The sequence below is a fragment of the Triturus cristatus genome, chromosome 11 (genome assembly GCF_964204655.1).
Source record: "Triturus cristatus chromosome 11, aTriCri1.1, whole genome shotgun sequence".
Classification (NCBI taxonomy): domain Eukaryota; kingdom Metazoa; phylum Chordata; class Amphibia; order Caudata; family Salamandridae; genus Triturus; species Triturus cristatus.
In genome coordinates, this window is record NC_140594.1 from 164,711,234 (window position 1) to 164,730,525 (window position 19,292).

At 48.6% G+C, this 19,292-nt stretch overlaps 1 protein-coding gene across 3 annotated transcripts in view; it reads right to left on the bottom strand.

The window, feature by feature from the left end:
* SETD1B (SET domain containing 1B, histone lysine methyltransferase) overlaps positions 1-19,292 on the bottom strand; it is a 476,309-nt gene that overhangs the window by 186,088 nt on the left and 270,929 nt on the right. For 2 of the 3 annotated variants that reach the window (XM_085633203.1, XM_085633201.1), the window contains exon 11: positions 10,391-10,487. In XM_085633203.1, coding sequence (XP_085489329.1) covers positions 10,391-10,487 — 97 coding nt within the window. The remainder of the gene's footprint in view (positions 1-10,390; positions 10,488-19,292) is intronic. The other variant, XM_085633202.1, reaches the window with a different exon arrangement.

Consider the following 19,292-nt stretch of genomic DNA (forward strand, 5'->3'; position numbering starts at 1 on the left):
GGCAGTGGGTTGTAGGCATGGCACACAGGGATGTGTGCCATGTCGACTCTTCACTTTGTTCTGCATCAAAACACGCAGCCTGCAGAGGCAGAGTGTCAGTGTGAAGGTAAAGGGACCTCTAAAGGTGGCACAATAAGTGCTGCAGCCTTTAGAGGCCTTCTCTGGTCACAGTGACCTGGGTACCAATGGTACCATTACCAGAAGCTGACCTGTGGCCAGAGATGCAAACTGGGTTTAGGCTTCAATGTAGTTTTAGGGAAAGAACAAAAGCCCTGGGTATCAGGTTAGCACGAGCCCATGGCACACTCAGTCAAAGCACATCAGCAATTCAGCAAAAAGTGGGGGCAACCATGCAGAAAGAGGGCACTTCCTCACACCACTTCCTCACACCACTTAACAAAGAAAGATGAACTGATGAATCTCTAAGGCTTGTATTATTTTATAGGGAAAACAGTTCTCAACACAAGAACGTTAAAAAGGAAAATATTACTAACCCTATAAGCATCTGTTTGTGGCATGTAGTGCTGGAGATTCACATGATGTGCATACTCCTCCCATCTAGTGTTGGGATCCGACGTGTACAGTTGTTTTCCTTCAAATAAGTATTTTCGAGTCACAGGACCTAGTGACTCTGCCTATTACTAGTAATGCGCATGGGCATCTAATCCATTGTGAGACTGTTTTTTACACACAGAGGATGAGACTGTAGATGGAGCATAGCGATATGGCAGAGATGACCGTGGAAACTAATAGTTTCTTACCTGTCGGTGTAGTTTTGCAGCTTGAAGATCTTTCTGGATTCACTATGCTGTGTATTATTCCGCGATCTGGTGGTTGGGTCCGGATTCGTAGTCTTTCTTTTCTTTTTTTTGTAGCCCAGGTGGGCGTCGACGTCCCACCATTTGGTGTACCTCTCGTGACGTCGGCGTGCTTCCTGCGGAAGACCCACCTTTGGGGCGCCATCTTCGGGTTCTTTTTTCCCTTTCCTCTCCTTTTTTTTTTTTTAACCCTAGGCGTTAAGTAATTTCCTTATATATATCCTTTTAGTTTTATCTTGTTATTTCAGTCTTTGTCCTTCCACCCTTTTTTCTCCTGCCTCATCTTCCTGGCGGAGGTGGGTGGGTTCGCTAGCGAATCCAGAAAGATCATCAAGCTGCAAAACTACACCGACAAGTAAGAAACTATTCGTTTTGCAGCGTGAATCTTTCTGGATTCACTATGCTGTGCATAGATTTTATAGCGGTTTGTTATCTCTGAGGCGGCTGGGTGGAAGATGAGCGTTGGTCGTTGAATATATGTTGGAGCACCTTCTGTCCTACTTGTGCTTCCTTGTTCATCTGTATATCCACGCAATAGTGCTTGGTGAACGTGTGCACTGAAGCCCATGTTGCCGCCAGGCATATGTCTTGAATGGGTGTATTTGCCAGAAAGGCGATTGTTGCTCCCTTCTTCCTTGTGGACTGGGCCCGTGGCCCCTCAGGTAGTTCTTGCCCCACCTGTTTGTGGCAGAATTGTATTGTTAGTGCAATCCATCGTGCAATAATGCTCTTTGATACTGGTCTACCCAGGAAGCTCGTTGCGAAGGACACAAAAAACTGCTTGGTTTTCCTGTGTTCTTTTGTCCTCTCCATGTAGTGCCTCACCGCCCTTCTAGCGTCTAGAGTGTGCAGTGCCCTCTGCGCTTGTTGCTGGGTTCTGAAAGAAACTTGGTATTTGAATTGTTTGATTTATATGGAATGCTGACACCACCTTTGGCATGAAGTGTGGGTCCGTTCTCATTACGACTCTGTCCTTGTGTATCTGGATGTAGGGCTCTTGCAGCGTTAGCGCTTGCAGCTCGCTTACTCTGCGCAGTGAGGTTATTGCCACCAGAAAGGTTGTCTTCATTGTTAGCATTTGAAGGGAGGCCTTGTGAATGGGCTCAAAGGGCGCCTTCATAAGTTCCGTCAGGACTATGTTGAGGTTCCATGCCAGAGGCGGCATCCTCTTTGGTGGCGCTATTCTTTTTGCCCCTTCCAGGAATCTCTTTACTACCCGTGACGTAAAGAAGCTTCCTCCTGTCTCACCTCGTGTGTAAGCTACGATCGCCGCTAGGTGGACCCTCAGCGACGATGAGCATAGTTTTGCCTTTAGAAGGTGTGTCAGGTATCTAAGCACCGTTGATTCCTTTGTCAATTTATTTTGCAGTTTATTTTTGCTGCACCACATTGTGAACCTTTTCCACTTATCCCCATAACATTTTTGTGGTGTTGGTCTCCTTGCCTCACGCAGCACTCGCATAGTGCTTGGAGGTAGTTTAAGGTGTGCGAACTCTGTCTTCAGGAGCCAAGCTGCCAGTCCGAGGCTCTCTGGCTCGGGGTGTAAAACCTCTCCGTTCTGCATGGAGAGCAAGTCCTTTCTTTTTGCGAATTTGTGTGGAGGTCCCTGTGCCATCTCCACTATTTGTGAGTACCATGTCTGTCTTGCCCACTGTGGTGCCACCAGGATCATTGTCATGTTGCTGGTCTTGCACTTGTTGAGTACCCTGTGTATCAGTGGTATTGGTGGAAAAGCGTATGCAAATGTCCTTGACCAACTTATCCATAGGGCATTCCCCTGGGACTCTTTTTCTGCTTGTCTGGATGCGAAGTTTTGGCATTTTGCATTCAGGTGTGTTGCAAACAGGTCTATTGTCGGTGTACCCGACCTTTTGAATAGCCTTTGCGTTTCCTGTCGATTGAGCTCCCACTCGTGGGATGCCGAGGTCTGCCTGCTGAGCCAATCGGCTTCCACATTGTCCTTCCCTGGTAGGTGTATCGCCAGCAGGTCTATTTTGAGTGGGATGGCCCACCTCCAAATCTCTTGTGCTGGAGTTGAAAGGGGGAACGATTGTGTTCCTCCCTGCTTGTTGATGTAGAACATTGTGGTAGTATTGTTCGTCTGTATCAACACTTTTGGGTTGTATAGCTGCCTCTGGAAGGCCTTCAGGGCTAGCAGTACGGTCTTCAATTCCAGGTAGTTGATGTGTCTGACCACATCTGCTGGAGTCCACAGACCCCTCACTCTGAGCTTTTTCATGTGCGCTCCCCATCCTATCTGTGATGCGTCTGTGGTAATGATCACAGTTGGGTTTGGTGGTGTCAAGGGCTTTCCTATAGTTATGTTCTCCCTGTTCCACCATGCTATCTCCTCTTGCACTGCGTGCGTAACAACCACTAGATCCTCCCAACTTCCGTTTGCTTGTGACCATTTTTGTTGCAGCCATTCCTGGAACGGTCTCATGTGAAGCCGTACATTGGGGACTAGGTGAATGCACGACGCCATCATACCCATGATCTTGCTCGCTGTTCTCACTGTCAGAGCTCGCCCCTTCTGGTAGAGACGCGTCTCCTTCAGCAGGGCTATTGTTCTCCTGTCGCTGGGCATGACCGTTTTGTCTAAGGTGTTGATCTGCGCTCCCAGGAAGATCTTCACCTGTTCTGGTTCCATTGATGACTTCGCCCAGTGTATCGAGAACCCCAGGTTTGTTAGTGTTCTTGTCACCCGCTCTGCGTGCTCCTCGCACTTGTCGCGAGTACTTGCTTTGATTAGCCAGTCGTCTAGGTAAGGATAAACATGAATCCCTTCCCTCCGTAGGTACGCTGCTACTGCTGCAAGGCATTTTGTGAATACCCTTGGGGCGGACTTTAGACCGAATGCCAGGGTTGTGAATTGGTAATGATCCTGGTTGATGTTGAACCTCAACAGGTTTTTGTGGCGCCTGTTCATCGGGATGTGCAGGTAGGCATCTTTGAGATCCACGGTGGACATGAAGTCTCCGCCTCGTATTTGAGGTAGCACTTCTTGTAGCGATGTCATTTTGAATTTTTGCGTCTTAATGAATTTGTTTAGGAACCATAGATCCAGGATGGGTCTTAGTGTTTCGTCCACCTTTGGGACCAGGAAGTAGTTTGAGTACACTCCCTTGTTCCTTTCTCTGCATGGCACTGGTCTATGGCTTCCTTTTGGAGTAGTTGTAGCGCCTCTTCCCTGAGTTGAGTAAGCTCTTGACCAGAGTGTTGTCTTCTCTTTGGTTTCCTGTTTGGAGGTCTTTTCTCCAACTCTATGCAGTATCCGTACTGTATGACGGCGAGTATCCATTTGTCTGAGGTTATTTTTTGCCATTGTTGAAGGTAAAGTCCTAGTATTCCGCCTACTGGCGTTGCATGCTCGTAGGCGTTTGGTTTGTGTACCCCCCTTACTGTGCTTACTTTGTGCTTCACCCCTCGGGGTATACTGGGGGTGAGCATTTTCTTCCGTGCGGAGTCACTTTGATGAGGGTTGGTCTCCCCCTCTTCTTCTCTGGCCACGTCCGTTTCCCCTCCCACGAAAGGACTGGCCTCGAGGCTGGTACTGCCAGTTTTGTTTCTGCTGTCCCTGCTGGCCATGACTTTCACCCTGCTGTCCTTGCTGGAATGTCTGGTGTGACGTTCCCGGCTGGTTTCCTCCCATTCCATAGGGTCTCCGAGCTGGGGTGCCTCTTCTCATCCCTCTGGATTGCAGGGCCCCCCATGGACCTTGCCGTCTCATTTTCTTTCTTCAGTTGGGTGAGTTTTTCGTCCACCGGAGCACCGAACAGCGTCTCACCGTTAAAAGGGGTGTTCAGTATGTTGTTCTGGACCACTTGCTTGAATCCTGAAATTATGAGCCAGGCCTGCCTCCTTTCAGTGATTCCTATAGCCATCAGTCTGCTCGATGTCCCTGCCCCGTCCAATGCTGTCTTAATGCATGAGTTTGCAATATTCTTCCCTTCCTCCACCAGATGGGAAGCTCTCTGCTGGTATTGCTCGGGGAGATATTTGATTAGTTCTCCCATCTCGTCCCAGTGCTGGTACTGGTGCCTGTTCAATAGGGCATTGGAGTTTGCCATGCGCCAGTGCATTGCCGCATTTCTCTCAACCTTTCTCCCAGTGAGGTCCATCCTTTTGCTCTCCTTGTCGGGAGGCGGCCCTGAGGTTGCCGGTACATTGGCCCTTTTCCTGGCCGTGGACGCAATGATGGAGTCAGCTGTGACTGATCCATTTATATATCGCGGGTCCTGTGAGGAGTGCTTGTGTTTCTTCTCTGTTCTGGGAGTGATGGATCTGCAAGTTCCTGGGTCCTTGAACGCCTCCTTCCCTTGGTTCATTATGCTTTGGAGCATGGGGAGGAACTGGCTCCTAGTCTGGATGGGGAGCAGTGTTTCGAAAAGAAAATCTGCTTTCGGCTTCTCCTCGTCCAATTTCACGCCAAAAGCTGCTGCAGCGCTCTTGACGACCATGTTGTATGCCCCAATGTCGTCTGGAGGCGAAGGCCTCGAAGGATAGGTCTCCACGGGCTCTTTGGAAATTTTCGGCGTCGATGTCCTGCCATTCCAGCTCATGTGTCGTCGACGGCGCCGAGCCGTAGATCGACTGCGGCTCCTCTTCCTCATCTTCTCCCTCATAGTAGGGGTCTTCTTCCTCCTCTTCAGGATCTCTCGACTGCTCTTCAGCGTCAAACTCTTCCTGTTCTTCAATCTCGACGACATCCGTCGACGGTTTCGGTGGGATTTTGAATTTTTTCACTTTTTATCGAACTCCTTCTTCCTCTGAAGGATGCTCTCCATCTCCGCCTCGAGCCTTCTCTTTTTCTTCTCCATGTCGGAGGCATGTTCGGCGTCGAGCGCTGGTCTTTTCGACGGAGTTTGCGCTGACGCGGCCTTGTCCTTTGTCGCTGAACGCCCCGCCTCGTGGGCCTGCTTCGACGAACTCTGTTTCTCGGCGGCCTTCGGCACCTGGGAGTCCTTCTCGAAGGATCCGCTGGGCCTTTCGTCTTTGGATCCACTCGCGGTCGTCGAAATTTTCGGCGCCGGTGTTCCTTTCGAGGACTTTAAATCGGTTTTTCGAGAGTCACTCTCAGATTTTCGGGCCCCTTTCGGGGGTTTCGTACTCGACGTGTCTCCTACCTTGTCAGGCGTTTTCTTATCGGTCTCTGCGACCGTGAAGACATCAGGTCTCTCGGCGATGTTGTCTTCATCGTCGGTGGAGAGGCCCAGTTCGTACAGCGACGGGGCCTTACCCTTGCCTTCCATGTTGAAGTTGGCTCTCCTCTGCCTTTCTCTCACCCGGAGTGTCTTCGGCGTGAAGACGGAACAGGCGTTGCAGTCCTTGCTCTCGTGGTCGATCGGCAGGCAAAGGTTGCAGACCGGATGTTGGTCCTTCTGCGCGTATTTGTGGTGGCAGTTACGGCAGAATTTAAAGGGTGTCTTGTCCATTGCGCTCAGAGTCTCTGAGTGCACATTTTCCGATGGGCGTCGAAGATTTCGAGGATCTCCTCCTTCTTCGTCCTCCCAGCTGTATGCTCTTCCTCTCTGTAGTCTTCTATAATTTCTCCTTCGATGAAACTCGTTTATTTTTCTTCTTCCTTCGTTAAAAACTCTGGAGCTTCTCGATGACGATCCAGACCCAACGGCGGAAAAAAGAATCTGAAGATGGCGCCCCAAAGGTGGGACTTCCGCAGGAAGTACGCCGACGTCACGAGAGGTACACCAAATGGTGGGAGGTCAACGCCCACCTGGGCTACAAAAAAAAAAAAAGAAAAAAGAAAAGACTACGAATCTGGACCCAACCACCAGATCGCGGAATAATGCACAGCATAATGAATCCAGAAAGATTCACGCTGCAAAAGTAATTGAAATGTAATGTTAGTAAGGAAAATGTCTATAACATACACAGGCAACAGTGGAGGATGTTGGGCGCATGTAAATCTAGAGAACTACATGCAACAAACAGATGCCTACAGGGTACCATTTTCTGTTTGTGGCATGTGTGACTGTAGCTACACATGCTGTGTATAGACTGAAAAGCAGTTCTCCCTAAAGTGGTGGTGCATCCGGGGGATGTTGCAGACAATAGGTGATTAGCAGATCTGCATGCGCTTGGGGAACCAGTGTGCAATAAATGCACTGGAAAAAAGGCATGCCTTATATGGTTTGGAGTTGGGCAGAAAAAGAGGACGTTAAGATTTAGTTCTGAAACCCACTCTAACATCATGGCCCTGAAAAAAAAGTTCTTCCAAGTTAAGAGTGCGAGTTCCTCTAACCTACCTGGGGGAAGGTATGGCTACAAGGGAAGCCACCTTCCAAGAAAGGGATTAAAGTGAGCAAGAGTGAAGCGATGAGAACTATGCGGTATGTCCACACTGGAACGGGAGGCGTTCAGGGTGGAATAGTTTGTTTGAGGCATTCTATGAAAGCCTTAATGGTTAGAAATGAAAGTAGGGTGGTACGTCGCCTATTCTGTAAACAGGCGACACATCAGGGGTGACTGGAATTATGAGATTGTGAGGCTGCATCGATTTTCTTATCATTATAAATTTGCTGCATTTCTCATATAATCCATCTTCTGCTGCATAATCTGCAGATTTAAACCAAAAAAATTATATCTAGCTTAAACAGTTCAAAAGTTACTATAAAAGCAGTGACATGTGAAGCTGTGCAGCGGAAGGCCCTTTGCAAAGGTTGACTGGTCATCTTTTTGTAGCTTACTGCTGTATTTGGGTGTTAAACTGGTACTAAGAAGTTGCAACTAATGCCCAGACAGTCATATCAAATTTAAAAATGACAAACTAATGAAGTAAAATTACCCCAAAATGTGCAGCATAATGTCTGCTACTTTGGCTTTTCTTGCCGCATACTTAGAAACACTGCCGCATGATTTGGCCCTCATCTGCCACATAATTCCAGAGGCCCTGGTCAAATGTAACATAATGGGGGTGTAATTAAGACCTGCTTACAGCAGATGGCGGAAGTACAGGCAGTGTCCTGTACTGACATTGCGAAAGGAACCCCATGTGTAGCGAAACAGTATTTATATTTATTATATTTTTGAAGCTTGTAAAGCACCAGAATCACCTCCAGAAGGGTACCTCTGCGTTGCGGAAGTGCCTAGAGAAGCAGGGAAGAAAATCTGAAAAGTGCAGTTTTCAGAAGTTTACGAAATCGTGAGTAGTCGACAGTTCCGAAGAGGACTCGGGAGTGAATTCCATAGGGAGGGGGCCAGATAGTAAAAAGATTTTCCCCGATGCGGTATTTCTTTATGCGGGGTACCAAAAGGAGTGATCTAGAGCTAGATCATAGAGTCCTGGGAGGGAGGTAGCGTATGAGTCTATTTGTTAGATATCCAGGGCTATTACCATAAATTGTCTTGTGCACTATGCAGCAGATATTGTACTGAATTCGCTTGCGGATGTGTAGCCAGGGCAAACCTTGGAGAAGAGGCAAAGAGAGAGTCCTGGCAGGAGAGTTGGAGACTAAGCGGGCTGCAGTGTTTCAGACCGCCTGAAGTCTGTTCAGAGAAGACTCATTGGCTGAAACCAGTAAGGCATTACAATAGCCTAAACGACTAATTATCAGTGCCTGAAGGAGAGTTTTACGGACAGTCTTGGGGAGAAGAGGGAAAACCCTTCACAGAAGGCTTAAGGCGTGGAAGCAGGAGCCCACCATGGTCGTAACTTGATCCTTCATTGTTAATTTCTGATCTATATCAACTCTTAGGTTTTTTTACCACTGTTTTAGGGGCAGGGGCATCACCCAAATCAACAGCCCAGCACTCGGGTGCTTTGGTTCCGAGTGTTTTTTCGGTAGGGGCTTGGGTTCCGGAGATTTTTTCGGTTCGGGGTGGCTAGGTTCCAACACTTTCTTCGGTGGAAGTAGTTTCCAGGACCGGAACGTGGTCGGAGTGGTGGGAAGGTTGACTCGAGCCAGAGTCACCTGAAGACTTTATTTTCGTCTTCGTTGCCGGGCCAGAAGGCAGGGCGACAGAAGTGTGAGAATGGCGTCCACCTAGGCCCGAGGGTCAAGGTGATACCATAGCCTTGTCCGACATGGAAGGGTGAGAGAGGTGAGTAGGGTCAACGTCTGTACTTACGACCCGTTGACCTGCCGGAATGCTGTCATCATAGTCTGCTTCGTCATCTGCCTGCTGATCATCTTCGGAATCGGGGTCTTCGTCTTGAGAATCGATGACCAACTGTCCCTCGGTGTCTCCTGACTCCTGTTGATTTGGAGTTTCTGGGACGATGTTGTCGACAGGAGGCGCTGAAGCTTGAGCCATGGCCCTTCGAGCCTGTCGATCTCTGATGGTTTTCTTCAACTTGAAGGAGATGCAGTACTGGCAGTGTCGACTTTCGAGTTGTGGCGACAAATAGAGTTTGCAGACTTGGTGCAGATCAGTGTGGGGGAATGTGTGTCCACACAGGGCACTTCTTGGAAGGTGTCTTTTCCATCGGCCAAGGGCCTGATGGCGCAGGTGGGCCCGACGGCCCACGTAGACAACCAGAATCGAAATGTAGGTTTTAAAAGATGCGCGTCGAAGAGGGATCGCGATCGAAAGACAATACCGACGATAGGGTTAAGGATTGCGCGTCGAAAGGTCGATCGGTAACGAACGCGACCGGGAGCACGAACAAACACATGTGAGCAAAATGGCGGAAAAAAACAATCTGAAGATGGAGTCGATGCCCATGCGCACTATAGTCCATAGGAGGAGTCACCTATCTCGTGACTACAAAGACTTCTTCCAGGACAACAACAAAATGTAATCATCCAGGTCCCCCCACCAGATGGCGACCTATGCTGTGTGTGATCTGCAGCTCATATGCCTCAAACATACATTTTCTCCTCTAACATAGCAATCCTGGCAGAATGACTGCCATTAATTGCCATACCCTGCTCAACTAGAAGAATAAGCATTTGACTTCAGGTCAATTGCCACAGACCTTATAATCACCTCCCCTCTAATCACTGACCAAACAAAAACTCATGTATTGCAATTCACAGGACTGTTCCAAAGTATTTAAAAAAACAAAACAGCATGATTTCCTGAAAACAGCAAGAAAACAATAGCTCTCAGAGCAGTGTTATCAACATACAAAACCCTAATTATTAAACATGAATGACCAAAAATCAATCTTTTCAAATATGTGTATGATCTCAACTAGTGGAAACGGTTGCTGATGAATGGTTGCAGGCACAGTCACATTATTCAGCTATCCACATAACACTCTGAAGTGATCAAAAAGAGCATACCAAACCGTTTTGAACCTCTTCAACCTTTCCTAGAGAATGTGGTATCATGATGCTCCCAACAAGAAACACCATAGTCACTGTTCAGATAATAGAAGCAGCAACAAGTCCTAGCTTTCCTTTTGGTTTTCTTTCACACTTTAGTACACAGAGAACAGACACTTGCAAACCATTTGAAGTAAAAATAAAAATAAGTCATGGGTCTATTGGACGTTATTGGCTGCTAAGTTGAATCAGAAACTATGGAAATGGAAAGCACAGATTCTTCCAATAGCATATTAAATCTGTGAAATACACGTGCATACTATGTCTTTCTTGAAGCAATACCTTCTGAATCTTGCTCCTCTCTCCCGCTGGTTTCCACATCTAGGTCATCAACCTCCTCCTCATCATCTTCATCTTCATCATCAGCATCCCCTTCCTCCTTTAGTTATAAACATAAGTTGATTAATTAACGCAATAACCTGCACTTTATTTTTGCAGCACCAGCTTAGAGAGTAGAAAAGAACAACAGGACTAACGGGAGATTGGTAGTATTGTATAATGACTTGCCCTTTCAATTGTCTGGTCTGAGCAGTCACTGCGGTAATGAGTGGGTGAGCAATAGCACACTGTGCAATACCATATGAAAAAATCCATGAAACAGCATAGCACAGGGAAGGATACACAGGAAATAAATGCAGATTATGCAAAAAAGCATGAATTCCTTGCCAAACAAAATCGCAGTAAAATATGCAGTAAAATGACAGCAAGTCCACAACCCACAATGTATCTACTTTAACTGGAGGTAGCCAAGATAGTTTGATTTAATTAAAACTATAAGTATATGATAATTCTAAGAGCTTTCCATCTGCCTAATTCATTCATTGATAAGTTACTGTGTTTGACATTTTGTTTTTCTGCCAACTATATCATACAGCATGGTGCAATGGGCCAACCTATTTCAGCCATTGGCAATGTTCACTGGCAGTGACTGTATTTTGCCCATTCCAAGATGCACACCCGCACAAAAAGTACTCTTCTTCAGTCCCAGGGTTTACCTTGGCAAGGAGTGCTTTTAAAAGAAAAAAAGAAAAAAAAGAAAAAAAAATCAAAAATATTTTTGTTTATAGCTAATGTTTGTTTTCTGGTGACGCAGGCCTGGCAGCTTCCACTGTAATCAACGTTTGCAAAAACCATTACAAAACATGCATTGACAAGCCCAAAAGGCTGGCAGCCAACTCGAGAACTACTTGCTTGGTCAATGCTTGTTTTATTTTTTTAGCACAGAGTTCTTTGTACAATGTCCTCATGTAATTTTGAATGTACTATTCTTTTTGTTTTATAAAGATACAGCCTTTGGGTCATCTGAACGGCGTATGCTTAAAGATCTTAAAATTGTGCCAATAAAATACCATGCATCACACTTCTTGAAGGTCCAAACATCTAACCATACACAAAAAGAATCCTTGCTTAGTGAAATAGGGAGAAAGTCTTTTAACTCGTTCCGTGCTCATGACGGAACCATGCCGTCATGAGCCACGGTTGCCGTGTGCTCATGACGGAGTGGTTCCGTCATGCTGCGGCCGTGCCTCCCACGCGGTGCTAATTCCCCGCCTGTGCGGGCGATTAGCGCCGTGGGCGGAGTCATGACGGAACCACTCCGTCATGAGCACAGCCCAACTGTGGCTCATGACGGAGTGGCTCCGTCATGAGCACCGCGCCACCGCGCTGCCCCCCGCACCCCTCAGCGCTGCGGCGGAATTTCCACCGCAGCGAAGGGGTTAATATTTGATCCTCATAGGTTCAGCAAGGCATCTCTGAATGATCTCCCAAAAGCCAGCCGTCAAGCACCCAACCCATTTGCAGAAGGAAAATGCTACTGTGAGAAAGTGGTTCTGTATATACTGTTCCTTAATAGGTACAGGGTGTACAGAGTCCACAGACCCCAAGGGTTTAACAGAGGTTAAAGTTAGATATAACCTTACTCTCTAAAGTGGTAGCTTGGTCGAGCAGTAAGGCAGTATCAGAGGACAGTGTAAAGCATTTGTTGTACACACCCAGTCAGCAAATGGTCTCACACACTCAATAACTGAACTCTAGGCCAATGGTTTATATATAAAAAATATATGCTTGTTTTATTTTAGAACCAACACTTGGAATTAAAATATACTTTCTCGACAGGAGATGTTTCATATAAATACTTTTGTATATGCAATAGACTTTAGTAAACAGTTACAAGTAGCTGCAGTAGGCAACTCTATTTCTAAACACAACAATACATTGAGCTCAATGATAAATTCAAGTTATTTGCAACAGATTACTTTTTAGATTACTTTTGTAATTCCAGGACTGGATCCTAGATTCAGTCCTGGGTCAGTTCTCAGAATCAAGTGATGAAAGTCGACTTAAGTACTGTAATGATTTTTAACTAATATTTAGATATTTTAAAAGTTGACACTTAGAAAATATTTCAGAGAAAACAATCAATGGTTCCCTATGGAAGAAAATTCAGGTTATAGGTACAGTATGTTCTCGTTACTTTTGTAATCCAGTACTGGGTGCCTAAACTCAGTACTGGGACCTTTATCCAAAACAGGTAAGTAATTACGTTTTCAGATATTATACGATTTTTGAAGAATATTTAAAGATTGCAGAAATCAACACTTAGAAGAACTTTCACAGAAAAACAGTCAATGGTTCCTATGGAAGAAAAATGAATTAAAGGCAAGTACAGTTGTGGGTATTTTTCAGAGTCAGTGCTGGGCCCCAAGATCCAGCACTGGGAGCTCACCTAAGAGCAGGTGAGTAAATTCGTTTTTGTCACTCTGCTGATTTTTGAAGATTTGAAAAGTCCACACTTAGAAGAAATTTCAGGAAAAAGCCAGTCAATGTTACCCTATGAGGAAAATAGAGTTTGCGGTTCAAGGGTAAGTACTCGACTGGCAGAGTTGAGGTTCTGGGCACAGACTCAGGGGTCTCCCAGGGTCAGGTAGGTACAGTTGGGTCACCCTCAGCGACTCTAGGGCGGCCGGGTGCAGAGAGAGTTAGGCCCAATGTTATCCTCTGAGGGATAGGGGGGCCTTGTTTGGTGGCTGCTGTCTGGCAAGCCACGCGGCTGTGGGAGCTGGGCTCCTGGTCACTTACTCAGGGCAAGTGGGGAAGTAGGTAGGTGTAGAGTTTTCACTGCCAGGGCCCCTCGGGCGGCTGCGTGCAGAGGGCTTTTGAGCCTTCGGGCGCTCAATGGATTTCAATGGGAAATCTCCGGTTTGGAAAAAGACTGCAAGCTCGGGGACAAGGACTCTTCAGGTGCCACCACCACTTCGAGAGGTAAGTTGGGTAGTTGGAGGATAGGTAGGTACCCCAGGATTGGACACAGAGGGCCGTGGGGCGACGGGTGCAGGGGTGCCTTTTGGTGTCGGAAACTCTTCCCCTCTATTGATCGCGGTTGGGGTGGCACACTGTTCTGAGGCTGCAGGCTTCTTCAGGATTGTCGAGGGGGGTCCTTGGGTGCCGGACTCGGGGTCACAGTCGCCGTGGGGGCGTCCTCGTGGGTTTAGTTCACTCCAGCACCGGCCAGGCTTGGCTGGTGCAGAGTGGGCTGGGATCGCGGTTCCGGGCTGCTGCCAGGGGTGAAAGGTAGGTTCTGAGTAGAGCCTCTACTCATGGGAGTCCCAGGGGATCAGAGTTCAAAGGTAGCCAGTTCCTCCGGGGTTTCTGAGGTTGCTGGCCACAAGAGATGCCGGGTTTGGAGTAGGAGCAGGTTTGAGGTCGACTGGCCGGTAGGGCTGGGGCCAAAGCAGTTGGTTTCTCCCCCTCCTTAGCAGCTGCAGGGCAGGTCTTCTTTTCTTCTTGCTCTTCTTGTAGTTTCGGAATCTGGGGAAGGAAGGTTCAGGTTGACCCTAAATACTAGATTTAGGGGCGTTACAGGTAGGTGAAGGACAGGGACCAATGGGTCCCCGTCCTGGGGTGGGTACACCGCCTATCCTGCCTCTCTCCTGTGGGAGGGGGGCAGTAGCCTAGTCCTGATAGGGTAGGGCTCCCCATTTTCAAGATGGCGAGAGCCCGGAGATGTGCTTCACCTCGCCTCCCCCACCTGAGGGGTGGGGTTGGCAGGCTGGCACATCCCCTGTCCTTATTTGGGGTTTCCGGCCAAAGCTTCCCGCCAGAGTGGGGGGTTGCAGGGGCCTGGGAAAGCTCACAGAGGCGGCATGCCTTTGAAGCTTCCCCCTGCCCATCCTGGGGGAGGAGATTTAGCACCTCGCCCAGGATGTGCATTGTTGCAGGACCAGGAGAGCAGGGGCTCTCCTACCCAGGGGTCCCGCAACATGTCTGCTGGGTGGCAGCCTAGGCAGCCTCAGAGCAGACGTGGATTAGTAGGTTAGGTTTCAGGGGGCACCTCTAAGATGCCCTCTGGGGTGCTGGGTACATTAAATCCCACACTGGCATCAGTGTGGGTTTAATGTGCTGAGAAGTTGGATACCAAACTTCCCAGTCTTTAGTGTTGCCATTATGGTGCTGTGGAGCTCGTGTTTGACGAGCTCTCAGCACCATGTACTCTTAAATGGCAGCACTGCACTTACAGGGCTCAGGAATTGACCTGGGCACTGTAGGGGCACAGGGCTCCTGCTCCTGTGCCCACACCATTGGCATAAGGCACCCAGCTAGAGGGGTGACTGATGTATGCCATGGCAGTGTAGGTGATGGGCATGGCACACAGGGATGTGTGCCATGTCGACTTTGTTTTGGTTTTGCACCCAAACACTCAGCCTGCAAAGGCAGTGTGTGTTTGTGTAAGGGTACAGGGCCTCTAAGGGTGGCACAAGGTGTGCTGCAGCTCTTAGAGGTCTCCCTTGGTCACAAAGTCCTGGGTACTTAGGGTACCATTTACTAGGGGCTGACATGTGGCCAGGGTTTGCCAATTTGGGTTTGGTTTGTTTTAGGGAAGGAACATAAGCCCTGGGCACCTGATTGGCAGGAGTCCAGGGCACACTCAGTCAAAGTACATTCAGCAATTCAGCAAAAAGTGGGGGCATACCATGCAAGAAAGATGGCACTTTCTCACAGGTACTTACCAGTATGCATCTGTTCTTGGTATGTAGAGCTGTAGAATCATATGCTTTTGCATAGATTGCCATCTAGTGTTGGGCCAGGATGTTTGAACTTTGTTTTTCTTCGAAGAAGTCTTTCTAGTCATGAGGTAGGCGACTCCTCCCTTATGTGCGCATTGGCATCGACTCCATTGTTCGATTGTTTTCCCGCAGCGGGTGATAATGGAGTAGGAAAGAGTAGTTAGAAGGAGATGTCCATGAATGTATACATCTATCTAAGTAAGATGTAACTGCAACAGGTATAAGTACCCGGGGAGGCAGGTGGACGCATATGATTCTACAGCGCTACATGCCAAAAACAGATGCATACTGGTAAGTAGCATTTTCCGTTTGAGGCATATGAGCTGTAGATCATATGCTTTTGCATAGACTATACAGCAGTTATCTCCCAAAGCGGTGGCTAACCTGTAGCTGTTGCAGTAGTCTGAAATAGTGTACGTAAAACTGCCTGGCCTACTCTTGCTTGTTGTGCTGCTAACACATCCACCGAGTAATGTTTTGTGAATGTGTGAGGGGTAGACCATGTTGCAGCTTTGTATACGTCGTCTATAGGTATATTCCCTAGGAATTCCATAGAAGCCCCGACTTTACATGTAGAGTGCGCTCTAGGGTGAACTGATAAGGAAAATGCTACTTACCAGTATGCATCTGTTCTTGGCATGTAGAGCTGCAGAGATTCACACTCTGTGCATAGATCGCCATCTGGTGTTGGGCTTGGATGCTTGCACCTTGTTGTCTTGGAAGAAGTCTTTTGTAGTCACAAGATAGGTGACTCCTCCCTTGGACGATAGTGCGCATGGGCATCGACTCCATCCTCAGATTGTTCTTCACCATGAAGGGAAATGATGGAGTTTGTAAGAAACAGAAAGATGTCCATGAGAATGTATCTAAGTAAGATAACACTGGAACAGATACAGGTTCTGGGGAGGTGGGTGGGCGTGTGAATCTCTGCAGCTCTACATGCCAAGAACAGATGCATACTGATAAGTAGCATTTTCCGTTCGAGGCATATGAGCTGCAGAATTCACACTCTGTGCATAGATTGTACAACAGTGTCTCCCCTAGCGGCGGTCGCCTGTATCGGTTGCAGTGGTTTGAAAAAGTGTCTTAAGAACAGCTTGGCCTACAGAAGCTTGTTGCTTTGCCTGCACATCTACACAATAGTAGTTGGTGAACGTGTGTGTTGTAGACCATGTTGCTGCCTTACAAATGTCTTCTAGGGGAAGTTCCCTAAGAATGCCATGGAAGCCCCCAGTTTGCATGTTGAATGCGCTCTAGAGGGAAATGTTAATGTACGTTTTGCATTCTGATTGCATATTTGAATACATTTTACTATCCACCTGGCAATTCCGGCTTGGAAATAGGATTGCCTTTATGAGGTGGAGAGAAAGCCACAAACAAATGCTTTGTTTTCCTAAAGGTTTTAGTCCTGTCTATGTAGTGAAGTAAAGCCCTTTTGACGTCGAGTGTGTGACTTGCTCTTTCCGCTACGGAATCAGGATTTTGGAAAAATACTGGTAACTCTACTGATTGATTAAGGTGGAAAGCAGAGATTACTTTGGGAAGGAATTTTGGATTTGTCCTAAGAACCACCTTGTTACGATCTATTTGTAAGAATGGCTCTTGTATGGTTAATGCCTGGATCTCACTTACTCTCCTGAGAGAGGTGACTGAGACAAGCAAAGCTACTTTCCACGTAAGGAATTGTAATTCGCATTTGTGTAAAGGCTCAAATGGGGGACCCATGAGTCTAGTAAGAACAATGTTTAGGTTCCACACTGGAGAGGGTTGCAGCCTGGGTGGAATTATTCTTTTAAGGCCTTCCATAAAGTCTTGATAGCGGGTACTCTACACAATGACAAATGTTGTCTGTTTTGTAGGTAGGCGGCAAGGGCAGCCAGATGAAATCTTATTGAAGAGTATGCCAGATTACATCTTTGTAGATGTAGCAAATAGCAGATAATGTTCTGAATTGAAGCATCTAATGGGTTAATTTTGTTATTATTGCAGTAAATTACGAATCTCTTCCATTTAGCTGCATAGCAAGCTCTAGTAGTGGGGCGTCTGGCTTCCTTAATAATGTTCAAACAGTCCAGTGGGAGGTTAAGGTGACCGAACTCTATCAATCAATCAATCAATCATGGAACTTATATCGCGCACTACTCACCCGTAAGGGTCTCAAGGCGCTTGGGGAAGGGGGTCTGCTACTGCTCGAACAGCCAGGTCTTGAGCTGTTTCCTGAAGGCCAGGTGGTCCTGGGTCATCCGCAGGTGGACGGGTAGGGAGTTCCAAGTCTTAGCTGCCAGGTAGGAGAATGACCTTCCTCCAGCGGTGGCTCTCTGGATGCGAGGGACGACGGCGAGGGCGAGGTTAGCGGAACGTAGCCGGCGGGTGGGCGTGTAGAAGGTGAGGCGGCTGTTGAGGTACCCTGGGCCTAGGTCGTGGAGGGACTTGTGTGCGTGGATGAGGAGTCTGAACGTGATCCTCTTGTTGACCGGGAGCCAGTGCAGGTCTCTCAGGTGGCACGAGATGTGGCTGCGTCGGGGGACGTCCAGGATGAGTCGGGCGGAGGCGTTCTGAATACGCTGAAGTCTTTTCTGAAGCTTGGCCGTAGTACCGGCGTAGAGGGTGTTTCCGTAGTCTAGTCTGCTGGTGACGAGAGCGTGGGTGACCGTCTTCCTGGTCTCGGTTGGGATCCATCGGAAGATCTTTCGGAGCATGCGGAGGTTGTGGAAGCAAGCTGAGGAGACGGCGTTGACTTGTCTGGTCATCGATAGGGAGGAGTCCAGTATGACGCCCAAGTTGCGTGCGTGGTCCGTCGGTTCAGGTGCGGTGCCTAGTGCCGGGGGCCACCAGGAGTCGTCCCATGCGGAGGGTGATGGTCCCAGGATGAGGACTTCTGTCTTGTCCGTGTTCAGTTTCAGGCGGCTGATGTTCATCCATTCAGCGACGTCTGTCATCCCTTCGTGCAGGCTGGCTTTGGCGGTGTCGGGGTCTCTGGTGAGGGAGAGAATTAGCTGGGTGTCATCGGCGTAGGAAATGATGTTGAGGTTGTGTTGGCGTGCGATGGCAGCGAGGGGTTTCATGTAGATGTTGAAGAGAGTGGGGCTGAGCGACGCTCCTTGCGGGACGCCGCAGATGACTTCGGTGGCCTCGGAGCGGAACGGAGGGAGGCGTACTCTCTGTGTTCTGCCGGAGAGGTATGAGATGATCCATTCCAGAGCCTTCCCTTGGATGCCGGTGTCGTTGAGGCGTTGGACTAGTGTGCGGTGGCAGACAGTGTCAAATGCTGCGGAGAGGTCTAGGAGGATGAGTGCCGCTGTTTCGCCGTTGTCGAGCAGGGCTCGGATGTCGTCGGTGGCTGCGATGAGGGCGGTCTCGGTGCTGTGGTTGGCTCTGAATCCGGACTGTGATGGGTCGAGGGATCCGTTCGTCTCGAGGAAGGCTGCCAGTTGCTTGTTGACGACCTTCTCGATGACTTTGGCGGGGAAAGGAAGGAGCGAGATGGGGCGGAAGTTCTTGAGGTCGGTCGGGTCCGCTGTTGGTTTCTTCAGCAGAGCGCTGAGTTCGGCGTGCTTCCAGCTCTCCGGGAAAGTTGCTGTGTTGAAGGAGGTGTTGATGATGTCTCGGAGGTGGGGTGCGATGGTAGAGGCTGCCTTGTTGAAAACATGATGGGGGCACGGGTCGGTCGGAGATCCGGAGTGGATGGTGTTCATCATGCGTGACGTGTCTTCGGGGGTCACCTCGGTCCATGTCTGGAGGGTGGCGGCGGGGTGCGAAGGTACGACCGATGGGTGCGGGGGTGAAATGTCGAAGCTGTTGTGGATGTTGGCGATCTTGCGGTGGAAGTACGAGGCGAGGGAGTCGCAGAGGTCCTGTGAGGGAGTGATGTCGTTGTTGCCGGTGCTGGGGTTGGAGAACTCCTTGACGATGTTGAAGAGCTCCTTGCTGTCATGGGCGTTCTTGTCCAGTCGTTCCCGCAGAGATTTCTTCTTGGTGGTGCGGATGAGCTGGTGATGTCTGCGAGTGGCGAGTTTCAGTGCTGTTCTGTTGTCGGCGGTCTTGTTGAGGAGCCAGGCCTTCTCGAGGGTGCGGCAGGCCTTCTTGGAGTCCTTAAGTTCGTCGGTGAACCAGGGGGC